Source organism: Staurois parvus, unplaced genomic scaffold (genome assembly GCF_062004578.1).
Source record: "Staurois parvus isolate SC_StPar_1 unplaced genomic scaffold, SC_StPar_1.0 ptg000860l, whole genome shotgun sequence".
Taxonomy (NCBI): Eukaryota; Metazoa; Chordata; class Amphibia; order Anura; family Ranidae; genus Staurois; species Staurois parvus.
The window spans coordinates 842572-858206 of NW_028318656.1; the positions used below are offsets into that span (position 1 = coordinate 842572).

Genomic DNA, 15635 nt, shown 5'->3' on the forward strand with positions numbered 1-15635 from the left:
ACCTCTGCTGAGGGGAGTTGTCGCTCGTTGGCATCTTCCGCTCGTTCAGATGCTCATTCTCCTGCTACTCCTCTTCACGGATTCCGTCAGCAGTCTTTCTTGGAATCCGTTTCCAAGAGACAACAGTTTGCGAGCACGCACCCGACGGTGCAGAAGCTGAACGTCCTCCTGTCCAAGTTGCTGGTGCTGCAGTCCCTCCCTTTCCAAGTGGTGGACTCAGCACCTTTCCGAGAAATGATGGCTTGTGCCGAGCCGCGGTGGAGAGTGCCAAGCCGGCATTTCTTCGCCAAAAAGGCAGTGCCAGCCCTGCATTCACATGTAGAAGAGATGGTGGGCCAGTCTTTGAGCATGTCGGTCTCTGCCAAAGTCTTGGCCAGAAAGATATATTTAGTAATAACCTAGCCGTTCAAGCCGCTCACTGAACACCTCGGGAATTGCTTTGTATATCTGTCGCCTTAGGGGCCGCTGTCTGGCGACATAATTTTTTGTCACTGTGTAGACATCTATTTATAGGCCGATGTTTGGCCACAAAAATATATTTCGTAATAACCTAGCCATTCAGGCCGCTCCCTGAACACCTCGGGAATTGCTTTGTATATCTGTCGCCTTAGAGGCCGCTGTCTGAACAGCTCATGAATTGCTTTCTATATGTGTCGCCTTTGAGGCCGCTGGCTGGACAGCTGATGAATTGATTTGTATATATGTACTTATTGTCCGCTGTCCGGACAGCTCATGAATTACTTTTTGTATATAGCCTTCCAAACCACTCTCAGAATAAGTCATGATATTCATGCTGTGTATAGCCTTATAGGCCAATGGTCAATCAAGTCATGATTGTTATAGTGTGTATAGCATTATAGGCCGCTGTCTTTACAACTTTATAATTCCATGCAGTATATAGCCCTATCGGCCACTTTCTGGCATCCAGTTGCTGTAGCCCCCATCACCACACTGTGCCACGGGCCCCTGTACCGCCTTCTCATACTGCTGCCAGATCCATCCTCTGCCATGTGCGTCTTTGTCGTCTGCTCACGCTGCTGGGTTCCAGTTTTAAACCTAGGCCTGTGTATGGCTTCCGAATACTGCTGCCTCCACCGCCACCCTGCGCCATGTGCCTCTGTCGTCTGCTCACGCTGCTGATGGCTTCCGCTTTTTAACCTAGGCCTGTGTATGGCTTCCGAATACTGCTGCCTCCACCGCCACCCTGCGCCATGTGCCACTTTCGGGTCTCCTCACACTGCTGCCAGGTCCATACTGATTCATGGCCCCCTGTACCGGCTCCTCATGAACGTGGTTCAGCGGGTTTGCATCACTTAACGGCAAATTGTTGACAAATGCTGGGACTTTCAGTGTTGTGCGCATTAAGCCAGACACCAAAGGGCAGCACAGACCTGTTATTACTCGCTCAAGCATGGCTGAACAAAACCAGTCTCTACCACAAATTGGACCCAGACCTGCCCAGGGTCTCGTAACTAGATTGCACGGAGGAGTAGAGTCCGTTATCGGAATTAAATAGACAAAACGCCACACCAAAAAGAGTGGCCATTTCCAACACTTATTCCAGAAAGAGGAACAACCCGTTTCATATACGGCCCGTAGACGTTTCACGTCTGCCACATTCAGTCGATTTAAGACGCAAGCTCCACTTCCTTTGGTCTCTGACCGTCGATATACCTTTAAGTGTCAGCTTTGAAGCTATATTCCCTCCGGAGCACTGACACTGGTGCCCTTCCATCAACATGCCTTTAAGCTTCAGTTTTCAACCATATTCCCCACAGAAGCCAAACTCTTGGGTATTCCAGAAGCTGCTCAGCGGGTCAGGGCAATAAAGCTCCCCGTTCGCAGGTTGTTCCGTCTTATGGATGGAAGTACGACGGTATATGATCTTCTTCGCACCCACGGCATTACCTCATAAAATTTCTGCATTGCATCTGCAATCACAACGCTGACTTCCCGGATCGCCACTCAGCCATTGGACTCTTGATAGTCATCTCCCCACACTGCTACTGGGGGGACTTTTTAACCTAGGCCTGTGTATGGCCTTCAATTGAAGCTGCTTCCGCTCCGCCACTCTGCCATTGGACTCTTGATAGTCGTCTCCCCACGCTGCTGCTGGGGGGACTTTTTAACATAGGCCTCTGTATGGCCTTTAATTGAAGCTGCTTACGCTCCGCCACTCTGCCATGGTCCTCTTGGGTATCCCTGAAGCTGCTCAGCGGGTCAGGGCAATAAAGCTCCCGGTTCGCAGGTTGTTCCGTCTTATGGATGGAAGTACGACGGTATATGATCTTCTTCGCACCCACGGCATCACTTCATAGAATCTCTGCATTGCATCTGCAATCACAACGCTGACTTCCCGGATCGCCACTCAGCCATTGGACTCTTGATAGTCGTCTCCCCACACTGCTGCTGGGGGGACTTTTTAACCTAGGCCTGTGTATGGCCTTCAATTGAAGCTGCTTCCGCTCCGCCACTCTGCCATTGGACTCTTGATAGTCGTCTCCCCACGCTGCTGCTGGGGGGACTTTTTAACATAGGCCTCTGTATGGCCTTTAATTGAAGCTGCTTACGCTCCGCCACTCTGCCATGGTCCTCTTGGGTATCCCTGAAGCTGCTCAGCGGGTCAGGGCAATAAAGCTCCCGGTTCGCAGGTTGTTCCGTCTTATGGATGGAAGTACGACGGTATATGATCTTCTTCGCACCCACGGCATCACTTCATAGAATCTCTGCATTGCATCTGCAATCACAACGCTGACTTCCCGGATCGCCACTCAGCCATTGGACTCTTGATAGTCGTCTCCCCACACTGCTGCTGGGGGGACTTTTTAACCTAGGCCTGTGTATGGCCTTCAATTGAAGCTGCTTCCGCTCCGCCACTCTGCCATTGGACTCTTGATAGTCGTCTCCCCACGCTGCTGCTGGGGGGACTTTTTAACATAGGCCTCTGTATGGCCTTTAATTGAAGCTGCTTACGCTCCGCCACTCTGCCATGGGCCTCTTGGGTATCCCAGAAGCTGCTCAGCGGGTCAGGGCAATAAAGCTCCCGGTTCGCAGGTTGTTCCGTCTTATGGATGGAAGTACGACGGTATATGATCTTCTTCGCACCCACGGCATTACTTCGTAGAATTTCTGCATTGCATCTGCAATCACAACGCTGACTTCCCGGATCGCCACTCAGCCATTGGACTCTTGATAGTCGTCTCCCCACACTGCTGCTGGGGGGACTTTTTAACCTAGGCCTGTGTATGGCCTTCAATTGAAGCTGCTTCCGCTCCGCCACTCTGCCATTGGACTCTTGATAGTCGTCTCCCCACGCTGCTGCTGGGGGGACTTTTTAACCTAGGCCTGTGTATGGCCTTCAATTGAAGCTGCTTCTGCTCCGCCACTCTGCCATTGGACTCTTGATAGTCGTCTCCCCACACTGCTGCTGGGGGGACTTTTTAACATAGGCCTCTGTATGGCCTTCAATTTAAGCTGCTTACGCTTCGCCACTCTGCCATGGGCCCCTGTACCGCCTCCTCTTGCTGCTGCCAGGTCCAGAGTGTGTCATGGGTCCCTGTACGGCCTCCCATTGCTGCTGACTTCATCGCCAGACTCTGCCATGTGCCACTTTCAGGTCTCCTTACACTGTTGGTGGGTTCCATTTTGTGATAGGGTGCTGTATGGCCTTCCATTGCTGCTGCCTCCACCGCCACCCTGCGCCATGTGCCTCTGTCGTCTGCTCACGCTGCTGACGGCTTCCGCTTTTTAACCGAGGCCTGTGTTTGGCTTCCGAATACTGCTGCATCCACCGCCACCCTGCGCCATGTGTCTCTGTCGTCTGCTCACGCTGCTGACGGCTTCCGCTTTTTAACCTAGGCTCGTGTATGGCTTCAGAATAATGCTGCCTACACCGCCACCCTGCGCCATGTGCCTCTGTCATCTGCTCACGCTGCTGCCAGGTCCATACTGATTCATGGCCCCCTGTACCGGCTCCTCATGAACGTGGTTCAGCGGGTTTGCATCACTTAACGGCAAATCGTTGACAAACGCTGGGACATTCAGTGTTGTGCGCATTAAGCCAGACACCAAAGGGCAGCACAGACCTGTTATTACTCGCTCAAGCATGGCTGAACAAAACCAGTCTCTACCACAAATTGGACCCAGACCTGCCCAGGGTCTCGTAAGTAGATTGCACGGAGGAGTAGAGTTCGTTATTGGAATTAACTGTGAGGGACTTTTAAACCTAGGCCTGTGTATGGCCTTCAATTGAAGCTGCTTCTGCTCCGCCACTCTGCCATTGGACTCTTGATAGTCGTCTCCCCACGCTGCTGCTGGGGGGACTTTTTAACATAGGCCTCTGTATGGCCTTCAATTTTAGCTGCTTACGCTCCGCCACTCTGCCATGGGCCCCTGTACCGCCTCCTCATGCTGCTGCCAGGCCCGTAATCTGCCATGGGCCCCCGTACCGACTCCTCATGCTGCTGCCAGGCCCGTAATCTGTCATGGGCCCCTGTACCGCCTCCTCATGCTGCTGCCAGGTCCAGAGTGTGTCATGGGTCCCTGTACGGCCTCCCATTGCTGCTGTCTCCATCGCCAGACTCTGCCATGTGCCACTTTCAGGTCTCCTCACACTGCTGGTGGGTTCCATTTTGTCATAGGGTGCTGTATGGCCTCCCATTGCTGCTGCCTCCACCGCCACACTGTGGCTCCACACTCTGGTTTTGGCCCCGTGACTGCCCAAATGAGTGAAGTGTGTGGTGATTCTAAGATCGACGGCACTCATCTGCATGTCATACTGACTGACAGTATTATTTCTCTTCCCCAGCAGACTCCAAGGGCATTTAAATTAAAGGTACAGTGTTCTGCACTAATATAAAGGCTCTCTGAAGCCTAGAAACACCCTTTTTATAAGTTAAATTCGCAGCAAATATATTCGGCTCGAAGCGAATTTTTTCGGCGAATTCGGCGAATCAGCCGAACCAAATTTTTGAATAATTCGCTCATCTCTAATTATGGCAATAGAGCAGGTAAATTATTGGCAAAGAAATTACAGGACCACTGCTCTAAAACTAAACTTCCCCTTATCCACCATCCCTTTTCCAATACCCAAATTTTTGATCCCCAAGGTATAGCAAACATCTTCAGCTCATATGTTAGTGTGCTGTGCAACCTAAAAGATGATGCTACCATCCCCCAACCTAATCTTTCTGACATTGGCAATTTCCTCAATAGCATTAATCTCCCATATTTGTCTGAGGAACAACTCCTTAAATTTTCCTTTCACTTTATCTGAAATTTATAAAGTTATTGACACTCTTCCCAATAACAAATCCCCAGGCCCTGATGGCTTTATAGGAGAATATTTCAAATCCTTTAAACATATTCTAGGCCCCTATTTAAGTAAAGTCTCCAACACAGCATAAACCTTTCGCCCTATATCCCTACTCAACAATGATATCAAAATGTACGCTAAGCTCCTACCCTTATGTTTAATGGACATTATGCCTTCATTAATTCATTTTGACCAATCTGGTTTTATTAAGGGGAGACAGATGTCAGACGCTACATGGAGACTTCTCAATACATTACAGCAAAAAGAAACAAAATGCCTCTGCTCCTTGCTTTGGATGCAGACAAGGCGTTTGACAGAATACATTGGGGATATCTTACCAAAGTATTATCTAAATTTGGGTGTAATGGACACATCCTCTCGGCCATTATGGCTTTCTATACATCTCCATCTGCTAAAGTCTATTTTTCTGGGATGCTCTCTCACCCTTTTAAATAACTAACGGGGCCCCCAGGCAATATGGGATCATGGGGCCCCTGTGTCCTTGCCCAAACTCAAAACAGCCTATGAAAAAGGTACCAGGGGCATCTCATGGGGCCCCCTACTGACCCTGGGCCCTCGGGCAGTGCCCAAGTTTCTCCAAGGGTCGGATACGACTGAATGGATAGATAGATAGATATGAAACTTTTGCCAAGTCTGGCAATTTTTAATTTGGGCATTGAAAATATCCCTCCTAACTTTAGGATAATTATTACCAATGTCTTTCTTGCCACTAGACTTTCTATAACTAGACTATGGAAATCCCCAAATACACCCTCAATAAAAGATATAGTAAAGGTAGTTCAGCATCACTATACATATGAAACTAGACTAGCATCTTCAATAGGAAGATGTGAAAAACAGGGTAAAATGTGGCAACCATGGAGTAAATGGTACTCAGAACAAGATTTTGACTTATAAGTTCTTTTTTTCACCTTTTCTTCCTCATTTACTACAATTTGGGAATTTCATTACTTTCTTGTTTATTCTTGATGGAAACACACTTATGTTGTAAAGAATGGTCAATTTGTTTTCTAACTTTACTCCTTACTGCTATACTTGCAAATATCAGTATGGCTTCTGCATTTTGTATTAATGTTTGATCTAGCCAGTTTTGGTTTTCCTGTTTTCCTGTTATTTACCCACTTTTGAAAATCAATAAACATTTATTGAAATTAAAATACTTGTATGTATTAAAGTTAGACATTCCAGAGATAAATCAATAATTGCATCCCTTTGCAAACTGGTTCACCGTCATTTATTTATTTCAGGTACTTATATAGGACAGTCAATTTACGCAGTGCTTTACATATATATAGTACATTCACATCAGTCCCTAAACCTCAAGGGGCGTACAATCTAAGGTCCCTAACTCACAGTCATACATACACATACCAGGGCCAATTTAGACAGGACCCAATTCACCTACCAGCATGTCTTTGGAGTTTGGGAGGAAACCCATGCAGGCACAAGGAGAACATGCAAACTCCAGGCAGGTGGTGCCATGGTTGTGATTTGAACCAACAACCCGAGTACTGCGAGGTGGAAGTGCTAACCATTTAGCCACTGTGCTGCCCATCTTCATTTGTAATATGTAGTTCAGTTTTGGCCACTGTTATTAACTCTGAAGAAAAGATGCTTAATAGACATGTATGGTTCGTTTCATTCCAAATCGCATTTCGGACTAATTTTTTCGTTATTTGTAGATTCGGATGTATCCGAATAACGAATAACAAAAATAACTAATTTGAACAAATCTGAAACAACGAAACCAAATTTGGCTAAAATTCGATTTGAAATCCAAAAACAAATTTGAATTCAAAAACAAAATCAAAAACAAATACAAAAACAAAATCGAACAAACATTCGAAAACAAATTTAAAGCGGAGCTCCACCCAAAAGGGGATGTTCCACTGGACTGGTCTCGCGCTCCCTGTTATTTTTCACATATCTTTTGAATTTGGTTGAAATCTTTTCGATTTTGAACGACTTTTCGTATTTTGTTGAATCAATTTCGAATACGGTTGAACCAATATCGAATATGAACGACTTTTATAAATTTGGTCGAAATTTTTTCAAACTAATTTGAATACGAATTATTGAAACTAATTCTGAAAATGAATTGAATTAATTTACCGAATCCAACTACACAAAATTTGTTAGACTTCAAAACGAAACGGAACAAATATTTTTGTTTTGCATATGTCTAGTGCTTAACCCCGCTGGCTGTATTCCCGAGTGTAGCTCGGGGTAAAGTTTCAGTACCACAAGCGGTAACCTCGAGCTGCACTTGGGAATACCATGCGGCACTGCTCCAGGATCCCTCGATCACTTACTTTGTCCTGCACTCCCGTGATGTCCCTCCTGCAGTGTCCCCGGCAATGTAATCCGGCGGATGCCGGCATCTGTCATCTGGGTGGTTCCATCCCCTGCGAGCGTCAGGACGTACGGGGGACGGAACTGGCGGGAAATTTGAAAATGACAAAAAGTGACATTCACTAAAATCACTAAAATCACATAGTAAAACATTACTGTATCAAACCATTTCACATACATTTTGTCCCGAGTGCTGTGTCCTGCGCCCTGCCTTTTACTGTTCTTTCTGCCTGGAAACTGAGAAACGTCCATGGCGTCCAAAAAGCATCCCTTTAGGTCAAAATCGGTTTTAGACCTGCTAGAGAACAGCGATAGTAAATCAGAACCACTTGCAGAATTGAGTGATAATGATTCGTGGGGGAAATTCCTCATCAGACACTGAAAACGATTTTGCGACTTTGCTCAGTGATGTGCAAACTTGGCGCTCTATTTCACATTTCAGTGTTTTTGGTTTGATTATATTATTGAATTACATTTATTATTATATTATTATTTTTTATGATTATTTATTAAATTTAAATTTATGTCGTGTTTCAAATTTTAACATACCCGGGATGTTTACTTGACTCTTGTTCGGACAGATTTCAGTGAGTTATTCCTAAAAATTACAGGCCTACGATATAAAACGCCAAATTTCCATGCAAAATAATGGTACCGCTTTCAGCACCAAAAATCTGAAATAATCATACCGCCAGGGAGGTTAAGAAGGGATATGATTACAATTTACAAATATATCAAAGGTGACTTAAGTAACTATAATGAACTGCTTACTCCAAGGTCACGGAAGAGGCCATGTGGCCATAAGTTTAGGTTAGAAGAAAAGAGATTTAACCTTAGATTGTGGAAAAGATTCTTTACTGTTTGAGCAGGAAACATGTGGAACTCCCTCCTCTAAGAAGGGCTACTAGCTTAGAGTGTCCATAACTTCAAAAATCTTTTAGATGTTTGTCTCAGGAAGCAGAATATACAGGGCTATGGGAATCACATACACATGCACACACATAGGGGAGACCTTTGTCTTTTTTCACAAGGAAAAATGGTTTTCAAGAAGTGTGAAAAAAAAATCTACAGCCAACTGGAAAAAACATCCTTAAAAAGGTGTTGTGGGCTCTTACACCCTTTGTCTCCCACATTTAGTGGCTTCTAGATTTTTACTGTTTGTTTAAGCTGAATTTATACATAAGGTCTCTTAAGTGCTTAGAAATGATCATTGCCTGGGTAGCTAAGCCCTAAAAGGACAGATGTACCTTGAACCAAATAAACACTTGCCCACTCTCCAGCCACCAGTCTTGTAGTATTGCCCTATACTATTCTGTGATGGTGTAGACTACAGGTATGGCTGGTGATGAAGTGACTATCCATCCATAAAGGAGGTTACTGAAGTAAGTAGGTAGCATGGATGGGGAATTTGAATGTAGATTTGTTTGGGGGTCTAGGAAGGAATTATTAATTTGTTAAAGGAACAGCTGTACTTTGGACAAAGTTATCTAAATTTTCAATTACCACACTATTTTTCTTTTCCATAGCTCAATCATTATCTGAAGAATATTTATTTCAAGACCCTTGGTGAAGAAGTGATCTATTTTAATGAAGATGGGAGTTTTCCAGCAAAGTTTGACATTTTAAACTTTCTGGCATGGCCAAATAGTACAACAGAAACAAAGATGGTTGGATTTTATCAGCAAGAAGGTGGTGACTATGAATTATACATTAATAACAATGACATTCACTGGGATCCGCGTTTCACTAAGGTATACAGGCACAAATTCTTACCCCAGCAGTATCTTCTTAAATAGAGATGAGGTATGGATTCACTGCCACCATGGGATTGAGGCAAATCCTGCAGGATCAACATTTGTGGTCCAGGAAATTTATGTGCAGATTCTCCCAGGAGAATTATTTTAAACCAAAATGTACTGCATAACCAGTTAACTATAGTCAGCAGACTTAGAAGGACCAATGAAGAGCTTTTGGTTAAGCCAGCCCCCTCACAACAAAAAGGCGGGGGTGGAGCACAGTCATAATGTCAGTTTATTGGAAGCTGTAGGAAAAATAGGGAAAGCTGACAAATACATAGGGAAAAAGTAGGGTGAGATAGGAAACTGTACTTTAATTTTGATTCCTATCTCCTTGGCCAGTCAACCCCTAACCATTTCTTCTTGGAGCTGCCTTTTGTTGTAATACATCACCGCAATATTTGAAAAAAAATCTTAGTGCAAGAACAGTATGTGCCTAAACCACTTCACATTATGTCAGTAAAATTGAGCGCACAACACATCCTCATAGTTAAATATTAGGTTAGGAATAAACCAGTTAGGCTTATTATCCCTGATTTAAAGTGTCCTGCTGCTGGTCGATTTTCCACTACTGTATCCTATGTAGTTTGTATTTAGTACATTTGCGCCTAGCCTTGCCCATTAAAATAATTATTCTCCAATTTTACACTACTATGTCGCAGGAGTGACTGTGTCGCAGACCTAGGGGGGTGCTGGTATGCCCCCCCGAAATTCCATCTGCGCCCCCCCAGTCAACCTATGGACTCTGTTCAACAAGAGAAGCTATCCGTAGTGGCTCACACAGCCCACACAGCGCATTCCCCCTCCCCTTCCCTGCACTGATAGGAGAGGAAAGAGGAGATGTATACTGAATCCTCCCGCCCCTTTCCTCCTGTCTGCCCTGCCCACACTCCAGTTCCCAGCCAGTGCTGTGCCTAAGAAGATATGTGGGCGTGAAATTTGAAGCACTGCAGCCAACTACACTATCCCTTCTCCCTTCTCTCTTCTCCTCCCTCTATTCCCCCTTCTCTCCCCCCTCTATCTCTCCCCCTTTCTCTCCTCCTCTATCCCTTTTCCTTTCTCTCCTCCCCCCTCCTCTCCTCCCTCTATCCCCCCTTCTCTCCCCCATCTCTCGCCATCCCCTCTCTCCCACATCTGTCTCCCTCTCTGTTCATGTTAACACACAGGGACAACTTCAGTATTATTGGGGATGGCTGACAATCTGAAGGCTGGATAAACTGATGGCGTTATTACTCAAAAGTGTGTGATGCTTCTGTTTAACCCCTTCCTGCCCAGCCCCAGCATTCATTTAGGGGATTGTACACATGAACTTTAGTCTCTGAAGAGTGATCTGAATGGAGATGTATAACCTCCTCACTACCTGCTTTAACCCCTACAACCCTACACTAGCACACTGCAACCACGTGCTTTGCACAAAGTTGTGGGGTGCTTGCAGAGCAGCCTCATTCACTTGAATGGGTCACATTCAGCAGGCACTGCACCCACAGAAAGCAACAGAGGATAGAATTTCTTAAACGGCCACAAAACATAACAGTGGCAGTATGTGTACACCTCAACCCTGTGTTGCCAACCATCCATAAATGTACAGTTTGTATAAAACAGACACTTTTCTCCTATCTGCAAATGTTGATGGACAAGAGAAAAGTGCCTGTTAAAAATCCCTTTGTCATGGGCTCAGACTGCCAGACTCTGATGTAAGGGGGCATTTTTCTGGACTCTGATGTAAGGGGGCACTCTGTTGGATTCTGATGTAAGGGAGCACTCTGCTGGATTCTGATGTAAGGGAGCACTCTGCCAAACTCTAAAGGGGGCACTCTGCTAGATTCTGATGTAAGGAGGCAATCTGCTGAACTCTGATGTAAGGGGGACACTCTAGACTCTGCTAGACTCTGATTTAAGGGGGACTCTGCAGACTGTAATGTAAGGTGCTTTCACTCTGGGGACACTGATGTAAGGGAGGACTCTGATGTGAACCTAGCTCTCATTCTGATTGCTACACTCCATATGTTGTTTTGTTTTTAACTTATTCTGACCCCTGTACTCTGTACATTATACATAGATATACATAGACCTGACCAAGGTGTTCATTTTCTCAACAGTTGCTGGTTTTAATGGCGCTCTTCTTTATGGTAGGCTCAGTAATGCGGCCCAAACATTAGTCTTTTTTTTTCCATTCAACAATGTTGAACAAAAAACGAATTACTCGATTCTCGCATCCACAAATTCAATATGGATGGGGAATCACTCCCGCTGAGGTAATGTGTTCTGACAGAGAAGAGACTTCAATGCCACCAGAATACACTGATCAGTGCTGACAGCTTTAGCCGACGCTGCTAATTGTGCAGAAATTTACCTAGAGGCTGATTGTATAGAAGTCGATTGGTAGATCGACTTCTGTACAACCAGCCTGCCCATATATGGGTTTAAATTCAACCGGTCCCTACTGAAGCAGATTAATTTTGATCCAAGTATGGCCACCTAGGGCAAAAATATCCTTTTTGTGTGCATAAAAACATATGAAATGGAAACAACTCATTAAAAAATGTTCCTTTATCCTGTTTATTTGTGTCTTTGAGACTGTTGGTTGCGGCACAGTATTTAGTATTTTGTGGGTACAAGGACTGTGGTATATGTTTGCATTGTATACAGCAGGCACAGATTCTGTTCAATCCCCTTTTAAGACCCTCCCACTGGCCAGCCTCAGAACTTATTACTCTATTCTTTCCCAGGCTGCCCCATGTATCTCATAATCCCAGTCTTGCTCATATTTTGTCATCCTGTTTTGACTTTTTAATTGTAAAGCCAGTCAGATTTTTATCCATGTTTACATATTGTTTATACTGCTTAGAGGCTAAGTTCACCTTTAAAAATATGTTATATGTCCTGTACACTGCTGACCCCTGTACACTACCATACTGATCCCTGTACACTCCCCTGCTGTACACTCCCCTGCTGTACACTCCCCTGCTGACTGACCGTCCTCTGTCCTGCTGACCCCCTGTACACTGGCCTGAAAACTGCTGACCCCTGCAATACACTACCATACTGACCTCTGTACACTCCCCTGCTGTACACTCCCCTGCTGACTGACAGTCCTCTGTCCTGCTGACCCCCTGTACACTGGCCTACAAACTGTTGACCCCTGCAATACACTACCATACTGACCCTTGTCCTTCACTCTGCTGACCCCCCATCCTCTACCCTGCTGACCCCCTGTACACTGCCCTACAAACTGCGGATCCCAGTCCTTTGCTCTGACAATTCCTGTACTCTGTCCTTCTGACCTTCAGTACACCACTACGAATCCTGTTTTTGCGCACTGCCCTGCTGACCTCCTATCCTCTGCCCCCTTACATTTTTTACTGCACCCCCATATAGGACTGGCCAGATCCAGCCCTGCTGTGCCATCTAGTCTTTTAATTCTTCTAGTGAAACACCTGCCTGTATTTTTGTCTCTTGTATATTTTGCCCAGTTCTGCCATTTACATTGCTTTATCTTATGCAATGTCATAATTCTTGTAGCAAAGCTCCAGACTGTGCTGTTTCTCTCTAGTAAATTTTGGCCTAGCTTTGCTCATTTAAATTATACTGCTAGTTGTCTGGAGCACAAAACATTCCCATCCACTCCTCATTTCTCTTTTACACTTGCAGATCATAGTCATATGCATCACACTCTTCTCTTTTACAAACTCCCCTGCTGTCATACATTCCATATATCTCTACTGCCCACTGTCACGTCCTTGGCACCTTCTCCTGCATATATTGCTCCCCATCATACCATTAGCACTCTATTTGTGCACATACAGTATTGCACATATTGCATATAATACCCATTGAACTACTCTCCTGAACATATTGCCCACTGGCATATCCTGCACATACTTCCCACTGTCATACCCTCTGCTTTTGTTTCCTCACACATTGCTCCTATCATACCCACTCCACTTCTCTCCTGCACATACTGCTCACTGTTATACTCCCCAAACACCACTCCTTTACATGCTGCCCTGTCATACTCACCACTACTGATGAGCTGAGCATACCTGGGTTTGGTTCGAGGCAGGTTCAGTGGACCCTATTAAAGTCAATGGGAGACAAATAATAAAAACAGTAATAGCCATTTTCTAGGTTAATAGCAAGGGATTGTCAAAAAAGACTTGAGGGCTAGTAACTGAATTCGGAAACATGTACAAAAAAAGTTTTGTTTGATGGGGAACAGTAATTTTAATAATATTTAAGGTTAAATATTAAAAATGAAAAATTCTATTAGGAAACATGTAGTATGCTCTTAACTAGAGATGAGCGAATCGAAGTAGGTGAAGTGGAATTCGAGTCGAATATTGGAAAATCCGAAAAATAGCCTACTTCGGACGCGCGAATCGAAATTTTTCCTAAAATGGCGGCGGACATGTGCGGCGACGGAGCGGGGATGTCTGGGAAGGCGCGCAGACAAGGCGCGCTGACCCATAATGCATTCCTTAATGACATGTGATTGCATTAGCCAATCAGCAGCCAGCCAGCCAGCACTGTGTAATGGTCGAGCTATAAATAGCGGCCATTTTAGAATTCTTCATTTGCCTCCAGTCATTCAAGAGAGGCAGACCGCTCTGAATTAGGGACAGAGTTAGGGCCACAGAAACGTTACTTGGGGACAGAGAAACGTTACTTAGGGACAGAGAAGCATTACTCAGGGACACAGAATTGTTAATGAGGGCCACAGAATCGTTACTTAGGGCCAAAGAAACGCTAGTTAGGGCCACAGAATTGTTACTCAGGGACAGACAGAATTGTTACTGAGTGCCAGAGAATTGTTACTTAGGGCCACAGAAACGTTAGTTAGGGCCACAGAATTGTTACTCAGGGACAGACACAGAATTGTTAATGAGGGCCACAGAACTGTTACTTAGGGCCACAGAAACGTTATTAGGGCCACAGAATTGTTACTCAGGGACAGACAGAATTGTTACTGAGTGCCAGAGAATTGTTACTTAGCGCCACAGAAACGTTAGTTAGGGCCACAGAATTGTTACTCAGGGACAGACACAGAATTGTTACTGAGGGCAACAGAACTGTTACTTAGGGCCACAGAAACGTTAGTTAGGGCCACAGAATTGTTACTCAGGGACAGACACAGAATTGTTACTGAGGGCCACAGAACTGTTACTTAGGGCCACAGAAACGTTAGTTAGGGCCACAGAATTGTTACTCAGGGACAGACAGAATTGTTACTGAGTGCCAGAGAATTGTTACTTAGGGCCACAGAAACGTTAGTTAGGGCCACAGAATTGTTACTCAGGGACAGACACAGAATTGTTACTGAGGGCCACAGAACTGTTACTTAGGGCCACAGAAACGTTAGTTAGGGCCACAGAATTGTTACTCAGGGACAGACACAGAATTGTTACTGAGGGCCACAGAACTGTTACTTAGGGCCACAGAAACGTTAGTTAGGGCCACAGAATTGTTACTCAGGGACAGACACAGAATTGTTACTGAGGGCCACAGAACTGTTACTTAGGGCCACAGAAACGTTAGTTAGGGCCACAGAATTGTTACTCAGGGACAGACACAGAATTGTTACTCAGGGACACAGAATTGTTACTGAGGGCCACAGAACCGTTACTTAGGGCCACAGAATTGTTACTCAGGGACAGACACAGAATTGTTACTGAGGGACACAGAATTGTTACTGAGGGCCACAGAACCGTTACTTAGGGCCACAGAAACGTTAATCAGGGACACAGAATTGTTACTGAGGGCCACAGAACCGTTACTTAGGGCCACAGAAACGTTAATCAGGGACACAGAATTGTTACTGAGGGCCACAGAACCGTTACTTAGGGCCACAGAATTGTTACTCAGGGACACAGAATTGTTACTGAGGGCCACAGAACTGTTACTTAGGGCCACAGAATTGTTACTCGGACAGACACAGAATTGTTACTCAGGGACACAGAATTGTTACTGAGGGCCACAGAACCGTTACTTAGGGCCACAGAATTGTTACTCAGGGACAGACACAGAATTGTTACTGAGGGGCACAGAATTGTTACTGAGGGCCACAGAACCGTTACTTAGGGCCACAGAATTGTTACTGAGGGACACAGAATTGTTACTGAGGGCCACAGAACCGTTACTTAGGGCCACAGAAT

At 45.2% G+C, this 15635-nt stretch overlaps 1 protein-coding gene across 1 annotated transcript in view; it reads left to right on the forward strand.

Moving 5' to 3' along the window:
- The window catches only part of LOC149443280 (vomeronasal type-2 receptor 26-like), a 109366-nt gene that overhangs the window by 45074 nt on the left and 48657 nt on the right, over positions 1-15635 (forward strand). The window contains exon 3 of the mRNA XM_089655680.1: positions 9214-9438. Coding sequence (XP_089511806.1) covers positions 9214-9438 — 225 coding nt within the window. The remainder of the gene's footprint in view (positions 1-9213; positions 9439-15635) is intronic.